This window comes from the organism of the source record quoted next, unplaced genomic scaffold, assembly GCF_019419815.1.
Source record: "Pyrus x bretschneideri cultivar Hongxiangsu unplaced genomic scaffold, Pyrus_bretschneideri_v1 Contig77, whole genome shotgun sequence".
NCBI lineage: Eukaryota > Viridiplantae > Streptophyta > Magnoliopsida > Rosales > Rosaceae > Pyrus > Pyrus x bretschneideri.
Genome location: NW_025999817.1, coordinates 1,725,664 through 1,745,773, shown reverse-complemented (window position 1 = coordinate 1,745,773; position 20,110 = coordinate 1,725,664). Strand labels below are relative to the sequence as shown.

General features: G+C 37.5%; 4 protein-coding genes across 4 annotated transcripts; 2 read left to right on the top strand and 2 right to left on the bottom strand.

Moving 5' to 3' along the window:
• Positions 1 to 3,681: 3,681 nt before the first annotated feature.
• Positions 3,682 to 4,020, bottom strand: LOC103938263. Its single transcript, XM_009348268.2, has one exon. The coding sequence runs from the start codon at positions 4,018 to 4,020 to the stop codon at positions 3,682 to 3,684; it is 339 nt and encodes a 112-aa protein (XP_009346543.2).
• Positions 4,021 to 8,796: 4,776 nt separating this feature from the next.
• On the top strand, positions 8,797 to 11,859 carry LOC103938253 (probable pectin methylesterase CGR2). Its single transcript, XM_009348258.3, has 7 exons — positions 8,797 to 8,951; positions 9,548 to 9,697; positions 9,904 to 9,943; positions 10,111 to 10,149; positions 10,551 to 10,925; positions 11,182 to 11,237; positions 11,429 to 11,859. Exons 2-7 carry the CDS (start codon positions 9,575 to 9,577, stop codon positions 11,579 to 11,581), a joined length of 786 nt encoding a protein of 261 aa, XP_009346533.2. The 5' UTR covers positions 8,797 to 8,951; positions 9,548 to 9,574; the 3' UTR covers positions 11,582 to 11,859.
• Positions 11,860 to 12,593: 734 nt separating this feature from the next.
• Positions 12,594 to 15,376, top strand: LOC103938254 (protein trichome birefringence-like 13). Its single transcript, XM_009348259.3, has 6 exons — positions 12,594 to 13,167; positions 13,566 to 13,743; positions 13,893 to 14,033; positions 14,519 to 14,639; positions 14,753 to 14,887; positions 15,047 to 15,376. The coding sequence occupies exons 1-6, from the start codon at positions 12,750 to 12,752 to the stop codon at positions 15,308 to 15,310; spliced, it is 1,257 nt and encodes a 418-aa protein (XP_009346534.2). The 5' UTR covers positions 12,594 to 12,749; the 3' UTR covers positions 15,311 to 15,376.
• Positions 15,377 to 15,661: 285 nt separating this feature from the next.
• On the bottom strand, positions 15,662 to 18,963 carry LOC103938255 (branched-chain-amino-acid aminotransferase 2, chloroplastic-like). Its single transcript, XM_009348260.3, has 8 exons — positions 18,841 to 18,963; positions 18,140 to 18,316; positions 17,874 to 18,005; positions 17,686 to 17,781; positions 16,424 to 16,540; positions 16,252 to 16,347; positions 16,026 to 16,138; positions 15,662 to 15,935 (listed from the first exon to the last, which is right to left on the bottom strand). Exons 1-8 carry the CDS (start codon positions 18,946 to 18,948, stop codon positions 15,821 to 15,823), a joined length of 954 nt encoding a protein of 317 aa, XP_009346535.2. The 5' UTR covers positions 18,949 to 18,963; the 3' UTR covers positions 15,662 to 15,820.
• Between the last annotated feature and the right edge of the window lie 1,147 nt (positions 18,964 to 20,110).

Sequence of the window (20,110 nt, the reverse complement as noted above, 5' to 3'; positions counted from 1 at the left end):
TAGTGATTTCTTGTAAAAACATCAGACCCGCTTAGTTTATAATGAGAATATTCCAAACAATTTTTATTTATTCTATGACGGAGGCAAGAATTTGTGATAGACGGGGTATTAGGGTAAATTGCTTCCCAACAAAAAAAAAATCTCGAATAATGTTCGGGCCAACTAACAACAATGACCCCACAATTGAAATTATGAAATTGGAGCATACTCAGTATTTTAGGCAATTGGACACCTGAAACAAAAATTGGAACATACCTAGTATTCTACAACGTTTAAAATCAAGCTTTTTCCACAACCTATAGCCCCTAACATGAAACACAAACTCTGATTAAACTTCTAAATATTAATTCAATTCTATAAACAACCCATATATTCCATAAATCTTGGTATAGGAACTTGGAATTAAACACCCTACCTTAGCAGCCTCCAAAACTGAGCATATACTTGGGGTGCTGAAATATATATGCTGTAACTTTAGTGGTCGGAAAAAATGGAAACTTTCCGGCCAAACTGGGAAATACAATACAAACGTGTTATCTTTAAGTATGAAAGACTTTGTTGTGTTTGATTATGGAAGAATAACACACATAGCTCACAGATCTGAGCTTAAACCCCAAAACTCCGACCTCACTCTTCTTAGCTCTCTCTCGACATCCTTGTGTTCAAAATCAGAGCTCACAGTTTTTAGCTCAACCCAAAAACCCAGAGCTCATTCTTCTTAGCTTTCTCTCGACTCCCCCCTCTTCGAAATCAGAGCTCACACATGTGCTCAACCAAAAAACCAAGGCTCAAAACTCTCTCCCGACATCCCTCTCCTCGAATATGCTAAGAGAAATGACGCCATCAGTTGTAAGCTTTTACTATTTAAATGTGGGTATTTTTGTCATTTCTCTTTTGTGCATGGTGTGCATAAAGTGTGTATAACCGGTTTGTCCTATTTTGGTCCTAAGAACAAGAAAGTGGCCCATTTTTATTTATTTCCCTTTTTTTTTCCCTAATGTTTAGTAAACAAAATAGTAACTTGCAATCGTGATCTTCGTAATCAGAATCCGACTCCGTCCTTTGGTTTTGATTATAGGTACGTAAAAACGCCTTCAATCTCAATGAGTGAAAAAAGGCAAATAGGGAGTTGTTGTTGGCATTCTTCTTAATACTTTCGTAAAAATGATTTTTGAATGGCCTATTATCTTTATGCTTATCATGGTTTATTTTTGGGCTTATTTTTTTATACAATGATATATTTACACTAAAAGGTGAGAATATAAATTTATTTCGAACTCGACATCTACAAGATTCGAACCTAAGATTTCTCACGTACAAGTGAAGAAGAATGTCGCTGAACCATACTACTAAGTGGCAAAAAGATAAACATGGGTGGTGCACTTAGCTAATTGTCTTAATGATTAGTGTCTTTCTTTTTAACTCACTGCGTCATACGTTCAAACCATTTTTCTTTCTATCACCCTAAACTATTATTTAACCAAAAACACTTAAAATTTAATCATTACAACAAAACTATTTATATTACAGGCCCTACAAACATAAATACTCACGGGCTGAACTAAAAACCCTACACAATAAATAATTTTTTTCCAAACTTATTAAACATGAAAGTAATGAACTGGTGTCCACCATCCCCACTTCTATTTCCCTCTCTGACATCCACCATTCCCACTCTCATTTTTCCTCTACACAATTTCCAAAAACTAAATATATTACTTATAATGGAAGCTTTTGGAAGCGAACCCACTTGTTTAGTCATGGTTGGGGGCAATGCCTCACTTTTTTTTTCGAATGTGTTTTTACTTTTGTTTGAACTTAATTCTTTCTTCTTCTCTTTGTTATACTTTTTTCTGAACTATAAGTAACCCCTTCAACTTTTGTCATGTTTACTTTCTTGGGTTAATTATACAAATTTGATACTTTGAGATTCTTCTAGGAAAAAAAAAAATGCAAATAGCTAAAATATTTCCATAAATAAACAAAGTTATCAATTATAAACAAATGAAAAGTCTCTAAAATGTAAAATCTTCAAACTGAACGTTATTTTTAGAACTGAACACAACCACTATTTTTAGAACTGAGCACTGGCACAACCACTATTTTTATAATTAAACACTAACTATTTGTAGAACTAAACAGTGACTATTTCTTAAACTAAACATTGGTATTATCACTATTGTACTTCAAGAAATAGTGTCACTTATTTTGATTCAGTTTCAAAAATAGTGTTGGTTATTTTGCTTTAGTTCCAAAATTAGTGTGGGCTATTTTGGTTCAGTTTCAGAAATATTGTGGTTATTTTGTTGTAGTTTCAAAAATAGTGTGTTTATTTTGCTTAATTTTCAGAAATAGTGTGGTTATATTGGTTCAGTTTAAGAAATAGTATGATTATTTTGCTGTAGTTCTAGAAATAGTGTGCGCTATTTTGGTTTAGTTTTCAGAAATAGTGTGTAATTTTGTTGTAGTTCAAGAAATAGTGTGGGTTATTTTGGTTCAGTTTGAGAAATAGTGTTCGTTATTTTGCTGTAGTTTCATAAATATTGTTTATTTTGTTCCCTTCATGAAATAGTGTGGGTTATTTTGGTTCATTTTCAAAAATAGTATATAAATTAAATTATGTTGACATAACTTAATCGTAACTGTTTAAATAAGAGAGAAGATAAGGGGAGAGATTAAGAGGAGAGAATCCTACTCCCCTTTTAAGCCTAGTGATCATAAATTAGTTTAATAGCTAATTGTGAGAAACTTTTTGAGGTGGCGGGAACACACACCTCAACCACATGGCTTTTTATTCTATGATTGAAATAATAAGCCAAGAACTTTAACTCCGTCCAACAATGGCGTTAAACTTTCTCTCTCTCTCTCTCTCTCTCTCTCTCATCTCTATAAATTTGAAAATCTGCGCAAAATGATTTTGTTTCCTAAAATTCAATTATGCTAGTATAAATTATGAGAAACAAATTTGATTTGAGGTTCTTTGTTTGAACAAATTAATTCCTATATTCAACTAGTTGACAAGAACCATTATTCCCAAGAGGTTGAAAGTTATCTGAAACACCACCAAAGTATAAGCCAAAAGTAAGAAACCTATAATCCAATTGACGTGATAGGAGGCGGAGGAGTAGGCCATTGCCCGTCTCAGGCGACCTAGACGATTCCTTCGAAGTCCAAGCACATCAATTTTTTTTTCCTTTTTCAAATGAAAAAGAAGAAGACAAATTGAAAACTTACAAGGGGAACAAATTTCAATTTTGAGGCTTCTCTTGATCTTTCTTTTCTTTTTTTTTTTTTTTGAGAAATTGGGAATAACATTACCAGGGCAAGACAAAAGAAGCAAAAGGCCAAGAGAGACCAACAAGAACTACACAATGAGAAGAAGGTAGAAAACACAGACTTGGAACAAGCCCCAAGTCACCTTAATCTCATCCTAACATAAATCAAAAGAGGCCATCTCCGTACCCTCATGCTTAGCGCACGAACAAATGAAGATGGGGGTCTTACAACCAAGACAATGTCGCTCATCTCCGCACCCTCATGTGACGCTACAAAGCATGTCGCTCCATTACAGGCTCTCGGCACCCAAGCCCAACTACAAGATATGAAAGCCTTAGCTGCTCCACAAAATTCCAACAGAATCGGGAAAACCTCCCAATTGCCCTGCCCAATGTTCCCATTTAACTAGGAAATGAGGTTCCGCGAATCCGATTTAACAACAACATCTTCATAGCCCCATCTCAAATCAATCAAGCATCCCTCCAAAATCCCTAAAGCCTCCGCCATTAACACAGAAGCTGCATGGATTTGTTTCCTGCACACCGCCAAACATCGGCACGTCGAGTCCCTAATAACCACCCCAATATGACCACCTCTATCAACAACATGACAGCTACCATCCACGTTAACTTTAAAAACACCCAAAGGAGGCGGCGACCACATAGGGGTAATAGACATCTCAACCGTCAAGATTCGCATTATGCCCCTATCCGGAATAGCCTTATTGAAAGAAGACAACGCCATTGAAGCAGCAAGGATAGTCTTCCTAGGGGAAGGAAGTTTAAAATTGAAAACCATATTACACCTTGCCTTCCAAACTGACCAACACACAAAAGCAATATAGAAGCCTTTTACTTATCCTCAATATGCCCCAAAGGAGAGGACCACACTCCATCAAGCCACGTCCAAAAGAAGTTATTGCAGCCTTATCAATCCTCAAACCCAAAATACCTCCAAACCAAACTTTATCCACCGATGGGCATAGAAGCAAAATATGTTCGATAGACTCTTCCTGAGATTGACAAATGGGACATAAAGGATTAGGAGCACACCTACGTTTAAATAAATTCAATTTTGTAGCAATGGCCCCACTTACTGCTCTCCACATAAAGTGCCTAATTTTTTTTTGGGGGGGGGGGGGGGGGGGGGTGGGGTGGGGGGAGGGGTGGGAAGCCAAAGACCATAACCTCTTCCAAACACCCGAGTTGATCACCATAGAAGAAAAGGGCCGCGAAATGCAACTTTGACGATTCAAATCGAAAAGTCGATGATATCCCGATTTATCCGTGAATCTTCCCCTACGTTCATGCGGCCAGATCAAACAGTCATTTTGCTCGGGGGTCTCCAATAAAAACATCAAGTACTGCCTCCTTATCCCTCTTAACCACCCTACCTTCGACCTCATCCTTTAACCACGATCTAGTATGCAAGTTGATCAAAGATGTCACCAAAAAATTTGGGTCAGCCACCACTCCAGGGGCCGGATTGGGACATCCCCCTCTAAATCCAGGATCCATCTGTCCACCCAAACACGAACCTGATTCCCACTCATGATTTGCCAATGTGAATTCGAAGCAATAACATCTTTGCCAACCAGGAGACTAGACCACCCCCAAGAAGCTCACCTTTCTTAGCTTCAAGGAAAGAGCAATTAGGATAATACCCGTCTTTCAAAACTCGGGCCCATAAAGAATCAGGCTCCATTAATAAACGCCACCCTTGTTTTGCCAATAGAGAAAGATTAAATGCCTTGAGGTCACGAAAACCCATTCCCCCTTCTGCTTCGGCCTTCCCAAAACTTGCCTACTAACCCAATGAATTTTTCGCTCACCAGCTCTTTGTCCCCACCAAAAATTTGCAACCGTAGCATCAATTTCATTACAAAGATTTGCAGGGAAATAGAAAAGAAGAAGAGAAATGTATTTCTTTTATGGTGAAGCTTCCACTACAGTAGCAAAAATGGAAGACTAACAAACGGAACAATTAAAAATTGTCAGGAGTAAAACTGGAAACTCATTAGGTTATTTGGGTTGGGGCGACTTTGATTGGACTAGTTTAAGTTAGGTTTTGTCATAACTATTAAATAAAGTTGTTACATGATTTTTTGTTAAAATTCAAAATTTTAAAGTTTTTATCATTAGCTTTTATTTTCTTTTATTGTTTTATTACTTACTTTCAAACTTTTAACCTTGCCCTCATTAGTTTTCATTTTTCATTCACATTATTCTGAAAATAAAGTATTAAAATTAATCTAAAAATTATGAAAAAGAAAAAGGAATTAAAAGAAAAAGAAAAAATTTTAACTTTTGCTCTCATACACTAAAGTTGGAACAATTTAAAATTTGCGCAATAAAAATTACTCTGGGTACTAAAACTATACATAACATATTGTGACATTACAAACAGACGCATGTTCAACCATTGAAGACATGCTTGGTAAAAAATCGCTAGCTTTGACTAAGGTAACTTAGTTGGAAACAGCGTTTGCAATATTCTGAATATACCTGATATTTTCACGGAAATATTCGTAAATTTAAGGAACGATATGGAAAGAGGGGGTGAAGTAACTTCACCCTATATTCACGATATTTTCAGAAATCAGTCAATTTCCACGATATTTTTGATATTTTTAGGAAATATCTAGTGTTTGTAGACAATTTGCAAAAAGTTTGTAGGAAATATCCATGAGCCAATGACACACCCCGACCGAGATCAGGGCGTGTTGGCCGTCACGTGGAAGTGACGTAGCCATGTGCACAGTGCGGAAGCTAATAAAGTAATAATATAAAAGTATGAATAAATAAAAACTAGCATACAAACGATAAAAGTAATGAGTGCTAGTGTAAGTGAGACGCTAAGTTCAGAGCAATAAGTCTACAGCAGTCCAAATTAAAATGATACGACAACAGTGCACCCGAAGGTGACCCTACATTGGTGAGTGTCTGTCAGAAATGCCGGAAAGCCCTCTGGGAAACCACCGAACCTGCTAGCAACTAGAACCTGGAGGGGCGCAAAACAAAAGCGTGAGTGGGCAAAAACAAAGCTTTTCAAAAACCATTTCAAAAACAATATTCTAACCCCTCGCCGTAAAACCTGTATACTTCCCAGAAAATAAACATATGCATGTATATATAGATATGCCAATCATGCTCCATAATATGCCATGTCGGAACCTCAGAATGAAATGCAAGTGCTCAGATATAAATCACATCAATAGCATATAATCTGGCAGCCGGAGTTACCTAATGTGACCTGTACGGCTGCATCTAGAGCTCAAATTTCAAACTAGATAACTGAACCTGCCCATGAGTCGGAACCACTTAAAGTGGTCTGTACGACAGGCCTGGGTGTAACATATATAAACGCTCTAGTGCTACGATCACGTGAAGGCTGTGCGAATAATCGCGGGTCACCTACGAGTCGGAACCACCTATAGTGGTCTGTACGACAGGACTGTGCACCTAACTTGGATCCAAGCTGAGCGTATGGTGCGGGAGGTGAACAACACGTGAAGGACTGTGCCCTACTCTGGGCAGAAGCACTAACACCGGGGGTGCAGGTTATGAGCTCTCTAAGCACCTCTAATCACTATTTAATGCAAATGTTAAATAACGCTTACCTGACATTTACCTGTGCCTCCACCGCACTAATATATATATATATATATGACATGTGAATGAATATGTAAACCAACATATATGCCACTAACCATGCACATCAATCAATAACATAAAAGGAATGGCATGTAACTAGTAAGCATTTATATTAATTTCTGGGAATTATATGTATATAGGTATGTACGGAAATCAAAAGCCCACTCACTGGTATGTGGAAGGGTCGTAGCCCCCCTGCCTCGAGTGAGCACGCTCGTCCTCGGGATACGTTTCACCTATATGCGAAAATACTATAAAAACGTTAATTTTAAAGCACATAACCTTCCTTTCGTAATAACTTCTCATACATTGCTCAAAATGGACAATTGAATAAACCAACGTGCTCTACACAACCTCAGGATCACACCCATATTTTTAGAAAAATTTTCCACCGTCGCACGCGCCCCCACGCGTCAGCCAAGGCACGGCCACACGCGCCGGCCACGCACAGGCACGTGCGGTGCACACGGACGGCGTCAACTGACGCTGTGAGGAATATTCCGTTAGTTCTAACGGATTCCGTCAACGGCGCCAGGAATATTCTGTCAGATTTGACGGAATATTCCGTCTCCTTCCCCGGCTAACCTCCGGCGCCGTCGCCGCCGCCGGAAACTGGAAAAACCTACAATTCGTGTTTTCTCACTCGTTTCTCAACCGTTTTTCACGATTTTAACACCAAAATGAAGCCTAAGACTAGTAGAACACGTCCATACAACTTTTAAGAGTTAAAACCTACGAAATCTCACCTGTCACCAACCTCCAAAACCGGCCAAGTTCAAACAGGGCGATCCCGACGTCCAAATTCGTCCAACAAAGCACTCCGAGGCTCCTTGGGACACCACCAAGCTACCTACGAGCTTCAAAATCCCAAAAACGTGCTACATTATTTTTGCATGAATAGTACTCAAATCAGACCTTGTGAAAACAACGTGAATACGGTGATAACCTTACCTGAAAATGGTACGATCGTGCTCCCCTCGACCTCACGAGCTCGATTATGGCCTTAGTTCCCTTGATCTGCTAAGGTTTGGTGGGTTTGGTGTGTGCCCGTACGTTTTCAGAAGGAAGAGGAATGATAGAGGACTCGGGAGAGAGAGAGAGACAGGGAAAAGCAGCAGAGGGTGAGGGAGAGTGACTGTGTGTGTGTGTGGCCCAACACTTGCCAACACCACACAAAACAACCAATAACGTAAAAGAAACGATCTAGGGGTAAAAATGTCATTTCACATATACATTTCGATCGTTTCGGGACGGAATGTCACAGCCAATGCATTCTTTATTTTTTTAATTTCTTTCTTTATAGTATTAGTTTACTTCAATAAAACTTATTCCGCTTTCATGATGAAAATTTCAATTAAAGTATGTATAATTTATTGTTTCTAGTGAAATGCTTTATTTTATTACTTGTCATTATAAGGAAGTCTTTCATTTCACATATCACATACGTATTGTTTACACAGTATCTAATCATTAATTCTTGATTCATACATGCGTTGTGGCTTCATATGACCATAAGACATTCCTTAAAAAATAATTTTAAATTTCCATGTAAATTTCCATTATTTCCATAGAAGGCAATCAATGTCGAAATAAATATATGATATATCCATTGATATTTTCACAAATTTGCTTATCGATATTTCCACCGACACTAATATTTTAAACGCCGGTTGAAAACCTCTCTTCAATATGAAATGCTTATTTTGTGATACTCCTTTTCATTCCCCCTTGAAAGTCAATAAATAAAAAATAGATTATTTTATTAATATTTGTGCAAATAAATATCACTTTGTTATAGCAAAAATTAAGCAAACTGAGAATAAAATGCAATTCCACTTGCACATATAGCGTCGGTGTTTATTAAATTACTTTTATTTTCTTCTATTAAATTTACTTTTAGTTAGTAGAGATGGACTTGCCGTGTGCAGGACCCTGCAAGCTAAAGAGAGAAAAAACCATCTCTCAGATCTGAATCGCGCTCTAGATCTCCTAATCCAGATTTTCCCGCTGAATTTTCCCCAGGTTTCTCTCCGTTTACTTCTCGCATCATTGCTTTTTCCTTTTCTTTCTCGGATTCTAGATCCGTTTCTTTGAATGCAACCGACTGATTTCATCCACAGAGTAGCTTAATTCACTGGTTATTCGATCGAAATTGAATTGTTTTTTGTTATTTGGGTTGAAGATTGCATTATTATGTTGTGTTTTTGAGTTCTAGCTAATTTCGTAGCTGATTGGATTAATGGGTTGGTGTTATTTGCAAGTATTTGAGCTGAAACATGCATGTTTCTGTGGAATTTTGCTAAAATTATGCAACTATTTGATTGATAATACTGAATTGAGTAATGGGTTGTGGGTAGATTTATGTGAGAAAGCAATATTGTGTATAATTTTGGATTAGGAGGTGGCAGTTTGCAATGTGTATGCGTTCGAAATTGATGTTTTGAATGCGAATTTCGTGTTGATATGGAAGCCAGTAGATCTTATTGTGCCCGTTTAGTTGGATTATGTGAACAAGTTGAGATCAATGAGTAGAAAACAGTTAGAAAAATGTTTCGGCAGAAGGCATTTGGAAACACTGCTAATGAAAGTTTTGTTTCAAATTTTGCTACCTTTTGCAGGATTTTTAGTCTAAAGTATTTAAAGTCATGTCGAGGAGGCCAGTAAATCCTTCTAGACGCATTGGTGACGGTGGAAGTATACCATTTGTGGGTGCGGTGCAATCCAAAGCACGCTCTTCACCTCTACTGTCCATAGGACTTGTGCTTGTGGTACTTTCTATCACCATTGTTCTTTCAGTTCATCATGAGTTTTTAAGACCATGGTGTAATCCTAGCATATCCAGAAAACAGTCACAAACAGAAGACTAAAATGTGTCCACGCATCTTTGAATCCTAGTAGTAATACTGTCACTAAACCCTATTACACAAACAGGTCTAGTTTCTTACTAAAATACTGACTAACTTTTAAATTTCAGGGTGCAATTCTTCTCGTCTTCTACACTTTTAGCGGGTCAGGTTAGTAGTTGTTTTGACTTCTACTTGTAAGTAAGGTTTATTGAAAAAGCAATTTCCTTTTCCTTCTAAAAAAGCTCAGCTCAATTGAGTAAGTCAGTCTGAGAGCAACCAACCCTGTACTTTTTACATTCCTTTTTGTTCTCAATAATTATGGTTTTGAATTACAGGCGGCCGGAGCACTAAGGAGGCTGTAATTAAACTTGAAGGTATATTTAATGATCCATTCTTTTGTCTACCTTCCATCACTCACCTTTCGTAGAAAACGTCTTTGAACTGTGTTATTATCGAGCATGTCCAATTCTGTGGTATTCTAGGTATAATTCCTTAGATTCCTGTATTAGTTTTTGCTCCTACAGGAACAAGGCTGTGCAGAATTAATCTTTTGAACTGTTCAGACAATTTGCGTTCACAATCTCAGTTGTTTGAGACTATGATAATGTCATGCATGAGAAATTCTTACTGTTTTTCTTTTTTATTTTTTTTTATAAGTACTAGAAAGTTTTTGCCGTGAGAGATAGTTCTCTGAATTTTTGTGTTGTACTGTCAGCATATTTTTCCAGATAGAAAAACTATTTTACAGTCTGAAAATCTCTATATTTACATGCAGGTGGTGTTTCGTGTACGTTTGAAGTTCAGAGAGCAATACCTATACTAAAGAAAGCGTATGGTGATAGCATGCGTAAGGTGTTGCATGTGGGCCCTGAAACCTGTTCAGTGGTATCTAAATTACTGAAAGAGGTGGATACTGAAGCCTGGGGTGTGGAGCCATATGACTTAGAAGATGCTGATGCAAGTTGCAAGAGTCTCGTGAACAAAGGCATTGTGCGTGCTGCTGATATAAAGTTTCCTTTGCCATACCGGCCAAAATCGTTTTCTCTTGTAATTGCATCGGATGCATTAGATTACTTGTCTCCGAAGTACCTCAACAGAACTCTTCCAGAGTTGGCGAGGGTATCTGCTGATGGTGTTGTTATATTTACAGGTAAAAATTTCTCACTGAACCCCCACCACACCCGAAATGAGATATAATGATGGTGCTTGTCTGGATTGCTATTCACAATCAATTAGTAGAAGCTAATACTTGAACTTAATTGGTAGAGGTGCATGCGTATTGTTTTCCTAACCAAAATCTAAACATAATGTTTTAGTTGGCCCGGCCCTTGATCGATTATGCAAAATCATACATGACAGTTATTGTTCTCTTTGATTTTTTATATACGTGTCATTTCCTTTTATAGGTTATCCAAGTCAGCATAAAGCTAAAGTTGCAGAGCCATCCAAATTTGGCCGTCCAGTAAGTTATTAATGTTTAATAATATTGCGACTTCTCATACACATTGATGACAATTGTTGGTGCAACACCTTTTTTGATTCTCAATTTCATTTTCTTGCTTTGGTTGTATCACTGTATGGTTGTGGCAAGTTTAGCCTCCTTTCATACAAAACTTAAATCTAGTAGAATGACGCAACGATTTTGTTTTAAAGGCGAAATTGCGAAGCTCGTCATGGTGGATAAGGTACTTTGTTCAAACAAGCTTGGAAGAGAACGAAGTAGCCTCAAAGAAGTTTGAACAGGCTTCACTAAAGAGATCTTACACACCTACGTGCCAAGTTTTCCACCTCAAGTCATACCATTAAGAATCACAAAATTGCATCTTTGCTCTATCAGCCTCTTGGTAAAAACACCGAGTACGAAACGTCTTCAGCGCCCGAAGGGTAAGTTTATGTTGAAAGGAAGTACAGAGCCAAATTGTGCGCTCGGGTATGACATCCTCACTATGTATTCTTTGACGTGATGTATTTATTTTCCTCAACATTGCTGCTCCTTCTTCCTGTTGTTGCAGTAAAAGATATGTTAGTACTCTAGATCTTGTTCATTACATTTATAAAACACAAAATAATCTCGTCGTGATCAATTTAATATTTCATGAATGAATGTCATCCAATGATTTTCCAAAAAACTGATGTCCAGATTCACCACATCCAGACTCTACTTAAATTTGAAAAGGGCATGTGTCTACACATTTGGATTGAATAAATTGAAGGATAATCAAGGAATATAAATTAAGAGGAGCGTGTAGAGGTTGGGAAAGGGTGTGAAAATCATTTCACTTTGAGAAACTGCCATATTATTTGGTGAATAAAACTCAGAATAGTGTTATTCACACACTCATTTTTATTTATACTCTTGTTAATTGTTGTCATTGATCTTCAATTCATTCAATCTGACGAAAATTGATAAAGGTACGTGAGAAGTAAAAATAGGTGTATAAATGGCAATACCTTAAAACTTATTAGTGTACGGATTTGTCTTTTTATTTTTAACAATTGAGTTAGTTTATCTTTTCAACTTGGTTATTCATTTGCTGTCTAAAATAAAACTTAGTCGTATTTTACTTTGAAACTTAAAATTGTCACTTCATAAAACTCCCAATTCGTCTTATGTTTACCTTATTTTTGGCACCAAAAACAAACAAGTAATGTAAAATCGTCAATAAAGGCTTGTTTGACATTTCTTTTATGAGGGTTAGAATAATTTTAAAATAGTTAAAAACGATTTTAGGCCTTCAAAATTGCTTGCGACATTACTAGAAGTATTTCTAAGTGCCTTTTTTTTAAGCACTACAAACATTTTAATAGAAGTGCTCCGAAGTGTAAGCCAAAGTGCTTTTGCAAGAAACCGTCCAAGAAAAAACCGAGCAACAAAGCGCTTTTATAATATTGTCTTTTTTGCTGGAGAAGTGTTTTTATAAGTTGCGGTTGGGGCTAAAAACCTGCGCCAAAAGTCATCCACGAGAGTGAAAGCATGGCCTCCAGAGAGCAACACTCTCAACAGCAAAACCAGACGAGGAAAGTCCCACTCTTCCCTTTCCTCTCCCTCGTCTGCTTTGTCTCCATCTTCCTCGTCCTCTCCTCCATTCGAAAGACCTCCGTTCCTCCGCGGCCGCATAACGCGAGCTTCGAATTCCGAAAGACTGACGGATCCGACCCGAGTCGTCGGGGCGGGTCGTGTGACTACTCCGACGGAAAATGGATCCACGACCCGGATTCCCCTCTGAGGTACGACAATACCTGCAAGGAGATATTCAAGGGATGGAATTGCATTTCCAGCGGCAAATCCAACGGTCGGGAACTACTCAAGTGGAGATGGAAGCCCAAGGGTTGTGATCTACCGCCGTTCGATCCGGTTCGGTTTCTGAAGATGTACAGACACACCAGCATTGGTACTCTCTCTCTCTCCTCTCTCTCTCTCTCTCTTATTTATATATGTTTCAAGTTATTTATTTGTCATGTGAAGTTATTGTCTGTTTGGTTGCTGAGAAAGAGTGAGAAAATCTGGCATCTGAAGCTAGGGCAAGAGATAAACATACTGAAATCCTGAATTTTGAAATTTACATTACTTGATTGAATGCAGGCCTCTGTTTTCTTAGCTGCTTAATTCTAATGGACCCAACGTTTTAGTTTTTAAGGATATCTGATAGACCGGCATTTGGTACTTAGTTTAAACGCCACATCAAATGCGATAGATAGGATGATTTGAAGGACTTTGTGGTAGAGCAATAAATATATATTGAATCCTAGGTTGTATGTATGGAAACCTTATGGATGTTCTACAGTGCAGGGTTCGTTGGTGATTCATTGAACCGCAATATGTTTGTTTCGCTTTTCTGTTCTCTGAAACGAGCGTCAAGTGAAGTAAAGAAGTGGCGGCCAGCTGGTGCTGATCGCGGGTTTACATTTCTTCAGTATAATCTCACCCTTGCATACCATCGAACAAATCTTTTGGCACATTATGGTAGGTAAGCTACGTCTGCAGCTATGTGATGGTTAAGCGTTTGTTTAATTAGATGAAACGATGGGGAACTGAATGACGTCTCACACATGTGAAGCTCTGATGTTTGTCTGTTTATTTGTGCACTTAGGCTATTTATGCTTTTGTTTGATGCAGGTGGTCAGCCGATGCTAATGGTGGGGAGCTGGAATCTCTTGGATATAAGGAGGGCTATAGAGTTGATGTTGACATTCCAGATGGGACATGGGCAGAAGCTCTAAGCTTTCATGACATTCTGATCTTTAACACAGGGCACTGGTAATTCTTTTTATTCTTTTTTTTATTTTTTTTTAATTTTTTTTATTCAAGATTTTTGTAAATGTGGTGGATACATTTATTACGTGATTAAAATTACTTCTTCTTTTTAATTTCATAATGTGATTACAGTAAGTAATATGTATCATTTAGCCTGGTATTGATAATCACGATACAATTTACTTATATCGATGGCGAGTGAGAAGAATTTTGATGTAGGAAAACATTACTAGTAAGATAGAAGAGATCAAGCAATTTGAAATATTCCGTGAAGCTTGTTGATTTTCCCACGAGGCGATCAGGAATTAAAGTTTCTATTATCTAATTGATTCTCCAAGTAAATACCAAGCACAACAGGAACAGAAACCAACCCTTATTTGTCTATCTTCAAGAGGACCATAAAAAGCGGCCATTTAAATACCAGAAGCAGTAAAATTCTAAATGTGAAAAGTTAGTCATTTGATTTTTTGGTTCTTATGAATAAACAGGTGGTGGGCTCCTTCAAAGTTTGACCCGACAAAGTCGCCCATGCTTTTTTTTGAAAAGGGTCAGCCCGTGGTTCCTCCAGTGCTCCCTAATGTTGGCCTTGATATGGTTTTGAACCACATGGTACACAATTTTTTTAAGATAAAAAGCTTCATAATTTGTTTAATTTTATGTTCCATGAGAAATATAGAGGAGTATTATGGTGATCATGTTTTTGATGGATTCGTTCATTGTAGGTAATGCTTGTGGAGAACAGAACGAAACCAGGTGCAGTCAAATTGTTTCGTACTCAATCACCTAGACATTTTAAAGGGGGTGACTGGGACCAAGGTGGCTCTTGTAACCGGCTAAAGCCTTTGTCGGTAGAGCAGGTGAGTTGCATGATGCTATAATAACCCGAATGGATCTTATGTCTGTATTTGCTTTTGAGCAAAATGAATGTTATGATTTGTACCCTAGCACAAACACCTTTTACTTTCTTTGTGTTGTTTCAATTAAGCTCTTGTATAACATTACGGTTTGTTTTCCAGGTTGAAGAACTCTTCTCAGTGAAGAATAATGGTACAAACGTGGAGGCACGATTGGCGAATCAACACCTCTACAAGGCCCTTAAAGGATCAAGTTTCCAGATTTTGGACATAACCCACATGAGTGAGTTCAGAGCAGATGCCCATCCATCCACTGCCGGGGGAAAGAAGCACGACGATTGCATGCACTGGTGCTTGCCAGGATTAACAGATAGTTGGAATGACTTATTTATAGAGCAGCTAAACATCATTAGAAGTAGAAATTAATGAATTATTTTCATGTTGAGATTTTTCCCTTATTTTTCATCTGAAATTTCAACTTTCACAGCACAATCCCATCTTATTCTCAGTGCTACATTTTTGAAAACCACATAATGTTGCATCCGCAGGAGGCAACTTTGGTTAGAACACGAGGAAAATTCCGGCCATGGCTTTGATGGCTTTGCCACCCAAACTGCGGCATTGAGAGTAAATGGTAATGTTCTATATTTGCTTGTCTTATATATTCTGTTTTAAGAAGTCTTTCTAACCACCCGAAAGTTATTCCATCCCATTAAGCCCACTTTGAACGTGCTCCGTTTACCGGATTATTACGATGAGATCATACAAAGCTGGTTTTTTCCGGAATTTTATTAAAATAGGGGCAGGATGAGCAAGGTTTAGTTCTGTTTACACCATCAAATTATTCAACAAGGTTGAACCAAGAAAAAAAATGAAAAGAAGAGCAGATTAACTATTCGGATTTGGAACGTTCGATCTATAGACGGAGGAGAAAACTCAATTGATCTCCATGGTCCATCCCTTCTTGTCTTCCAGACGCCCTGTTTGGATTCCTGTTAGGGTTTCACGCAGTTTGTGAAGGAGTGTTCCTTTTCCTGTGTTGTACTCAACCCTGCAAACGCAACGTCGTGGCATCCGGACATTAAACCAGAAAACCAAAAAACAAGAGAAAAAAGAGAAACAAGTTCAATTATCTCCGTACCTTTTGCCTTGATAAGTTGCAGCACCAACTGGGGTGACAACAACAGCAGTTCCTGTGCAGAAAGCTTCGTCAGCTTCAAGCAAATCCTCCACCGGAATTACACGTTCCTCGACCTGATTGAAGAAAGCCATGCATGCTCTTATTAAATCTTGTTATACAAAAACTATAAGAATGAAGAGCTTATTGATAGGCTTTCTAGATGAAGAATGAAGAGTAATAATATAACCTGGTATCCAAAATCGAGGGCGATGGTGATGATGCTTTTACGAGTGATTCCAGGAAGAATAGTTCCATGAACTGCTGGAGTTGCAAGAACATTACCCTGCAACAACGAAGCAGTTTTACGATTTCGAATTGGAATTGTGGAGTAAAAGTGCAGTAATATTCATTAACATTACCTTCAGAACGAAAATATTACATGCTGTCAGCTCCTCTATGTATTTTCCGGTCACAGAATCCAGGAATAGGACATCAGAAAACCCCTTGGCCCTTGCTTGTTGTTGTGCTAGGTAAGCCTACAGAACAAACCCCAAAAGCACAGTTTGAACTCAATCAACTTGTACCCTATTTTATGACCCTATTTTATGGAAGGTACACAGAAAGGGGACAAATGCCGGGTCAATTTGCTAAGTTCCTTGAAGCAGAAGGTGTTATTGCATACCATACAATGCCTGGCACACACCGCAACAAACTGGTGTAGCCGAAAGAGGGAACTACATACTTATGGACATGATAAGGAGCATGATCAAAAATTCAAGTCTCCCTCCATCTTAAGGATTATTGAAGCTAGAAATGCTAAATTTGTTGTAGATCATGAGCTCAGTGGGAGTGAATCTGCTCGTAATATATAAACTGAGGAAACTAATGAGTCCAATGAGTCTTCTACGAGAAAAGGAAAACTGGTTGTTTTTCAAGAGAATCATTCAATTAATACTCTTGAAATACAACCCATTCAAGTGGAACCACTCCTTGAAGAACAAGCTCATGTGGAACCTACTGCTCAAAATGAACAAAACAAAAAGATAGGGAGTAGAGATAAGGATATCTACATTCCAAGTCATGAATGGACCAAACTCTAATCTTTGGTATAATGCCATGAGAGATGAAATGGAATCTATGGCTAAAAATCAAGTTTGGGCTATTGGATATAAATGAGTCTATAAGACTAAAAGAAATGCATCAGGTAGTATTAAACGATATAAAGTTAGACTTGTAGCTAAGGGTTCAACTAAAAAGGAATGCATTGATTACCATGAGACCTTCCCTCCGATTTCGAAGAAGGATTCATCGAGAATAGTCATGGCTTTATTTGCTCATTTTGATCTACAGTACATCATACGGATGTGAAAACAACATTTTTAAATGTAGATCTTGAAGTGGAGGTATACATGAAACAACCAGAAGGTTTCTTTGACAATAAAGCGACATCCCGCCAATGTTATTTGAAGTTTGACAATGTAATCACCTCTTATGGTTTTGAGGAAAATGTTGCTCATGAATGCGTATACCTCAAGATTAGTAGGAGTAAATTCATTATTTTAGTTTTATGTGTGGATGATATATTACTTTCAAGCTGTGACTTGCTTTGGTACATGCTGCTGCGCTTGAAACATCGAAATTTTTTATATTTTGACCAAGAAAACTAAGAAGTTATGCTTACCGGCGAATAGTTGGTGATGGACTTGACACCTCCAGTTCCACCAGGAGTAGCTCTATGCAGTTGATCCTCGACATATAAGTTCAGGCCTTTTGGGCCCTATCGAATGCACAGAAACCAAAAAACTAAGTACCCTTTATCATGATTGTGTATGCAATTAGTCAGCTCTAGCTAGTTTTGCTCAACCACACCTTGTGATAAATACCGACTGGAGCAGCAAATACGAGGAATGTGTATTCTGCTGCCGGTGCCACGCCAAGAACAGGTCCGCTTCCAATGAGCAACGGCCTAACATACAGCGTTCCTTTCCCTGGAGGTGGTATCTGTACATGTACATATCCGAGAGATCAAGAACAGATTTCAGCATTGGGAATACTTCTTTGCAATTATGTTGAACATGTAAACTAGTCGAGTTGTGAATTCGAGAGTGTAAGGTCTAAAGTGAAAACGTGAATACCCAACGCTTATTGGCAAGGACTGTTTGCTTCACAGCATCCAGGAATTGTTGAGTAGATGGTGATGGCATTAACATTCTCTCTGCCCCCATCTGCATTCTTAAAGCATTCTCTTCAGGCCTAAAGAGCAGAAATCGATCATCTTCTGTCCTGTACGCCTTAAGACCTTCGAATAAACCCTGACAAAACCGCAATGCACATATTTATGTCACCAAAAGTTCCATAGCGTAATAACAGAAGAGCATTTTCAACGAAGATATCAAAAAACAAATGTCAAATGTTAATTTAATGACTGGTGACAATGTCAGACTTTTTCAAGATTTATATTTGGTGGATTTATAAGACCCATACAATAAAATAATGAAAAAAAATTAATTGACATCAACTTTTTCATATGTCAAAGTTGACATCAAAAGTTTATATGTCAATCCATGTAGGATTGACATATCGGTTGGAATTTCTTCTTATTTTCACATTTGATTGTGTGACACTCCACTTAGGATTTGACATCTCATTTGGAGATGGTCTAATAATATTATGTTGTTGCAAAGTGAATATGAGTGAGGCATCTTGGCAGGAATCTACTTAACAAATGGTCAATATTCACAGTTTAACAAGATAACATTTCTCCACGACAGTAATGGAATTTGACTGAATAAGCTACCTAGCTAGCAACAAAGCATGCAAAATGTACCATTGTTACCTGTCCATAATTCAAGACTCCAGCAGATGGGCTGAGCTCAATGTTTCGATAGGGAGTGAGATGGCCTTGTGAGAATTCACCTCCATTGGAACATTTCATGATGTACATGAATTCAGTGGGAATTACTCCAAATCCAAGCTCATCCCAGTTTACATCAGCGTACTTTTCATCCGAACTGCGACTACATTTGCAACGAGAAAACGAAAAAAGAAATTAAGAAAAAAAAAATATCTCATAAAATTAATTAAGCCATAACAAATAATTAAGAACCAGTAAATTACCTTTCGACAGATTGAGAAATCTTTTGCAAAGAAGAAGGCATAGCTACAAAGTTTCGTCTTGAAATTAATGTGGAGTGAGGTCTTAACAATATGCTGCAACAATTTATAGAAATGAAGTTGATATTGGTATTTGCATTTAGTCATAATTTAGGGCGAATTGTATGAATTGCCCTAGGAATCTCATGAAGGAACATGGAAATAATCACAGAAGATTAAGATATAATTTTGTAGTTGACATCCTCTGGTTCCTCACTACCTAACAGTTTATATTCTTAATTAATTGACAAATTAATGCACTGTTTCAGACCGCAAGTCTTCCCTAAGATTTTTAAAAAGAAGAAGAAAAAGTTTTAAGTAGAAATCAACTGTATATGAATATGATCATTCCTCCTACTCCAAATGCGAAGTAATGATGAGGAAAATAATATAATTTTTTCCAAACGAAATAATAAAAATGTACATTCAGGAAAATGAACTTCTGGAAAAAAAATGAATAAACAGTTCTCAAAAAGGATATGTATATGTATATGTATATGTATATGTATATGTATATGTATACAGAGAGAGAGAGAGAGAGAGAGAGAGAGATTGCATGATTCGTACAGAAACTGGAAATTAGTACCAAAAACTGGAAAAACTGGGGAGGAGAAAGGGATAATCCGAGATAATGCTCAAAGCGCAAGAATGCTGATTTTGTTATATGTGTGGAGTACGTAGTTCTTTTGTTCGTGCAGTGTCAATTATTGGTTGGCAAATGTGTTTAATTTATTAATTATTTTTGATGAATTTTTGGTTGAGCATTGGTTTTTGTTGATGGTCATGTACAGCTGAATATTCTATAAGAAACATTCTTTCACGTATTAACGAATAAAAATTAGTTTTCTTTCTATTTTTAAGCAAAAACGGTAGCATTTTATTACTAACAAAATATTAAAATTTACAAGTAGGGCGTCCGAACGAGATCCGGTAGTTTCTCCAACCAAAATACA

Bases quoted from the DNA above. Each gene is read 5' to 3' on its own strand.
- LOC103938263 (XM_009348268.2), bottom strand. From the start codon at position 4,020: ATGGCGTTGTCTTCTTTCAATAAGGCTATTCCGGATAGGGGCATAATG.
- LOC103938253 (XM_009348258.3), top strand. From the start codon at position 9,575: ATGTCGAGGAGGCCAGTAAATCCTTCTAGACGCATTGGTGACGGTGGA. The intron at 9,698-9,903 runs GTACTTTCTATC...TTTAAATTTCAG, and splicing joins CCATAGGACTTGTGCTTGTG to GGTGCAATTCTTCTCGTCTT. The intron at 10,150-10,550 runs GTATATTTAATG...ATTTACATGCAG, and splicing joins GGCTGTAATTAAACTTGAAG to GTGGTGTTTCGTGTACGTTT.
- LOC103938254 (XM_009348259.3), top strand. From the start codon at position 12,750: ATGGCCTCCAGAGAGCAACACTCTCAACAGCAAAACCAGACGAGGAAA. The intron at 13,744-13,892 runs GTAAGCTACGTC...TGTTTGATGCAG, and splicing joins CTTTTGGCACATTATGGTAG to GTGGTCAGCCGATGCTAATG. The intron at 14,034-14,518 runs GTAATTCTTTTT...ATGAATAAACAG, and splicing joins ATCTTTAACACAGGGCACTG to GTGGTGGGCTCCTTCAAAGT.
- LOC103938255 (XM_009348260.3), bottom strand. From the start codon at position 18,948: ATGTACATCATGAAATGTTCCAATGGAGGTGAATTCTCACAAGGCCAT. The intron at 18,006-18,139 runs GTATTCACGTTT...GTACATGTACAG, and splicing joins TCCTTGCCAATAAGCGTTGG to ATACCACCTCCAGGGAAAGG. The intron at 16,541-17,685 runs GTAAGCATAACT...TTTGTTCTGTAG, and splicing joins CCATCACCAACTATTCGCCG to GCTTACCTAGCACAACAACA.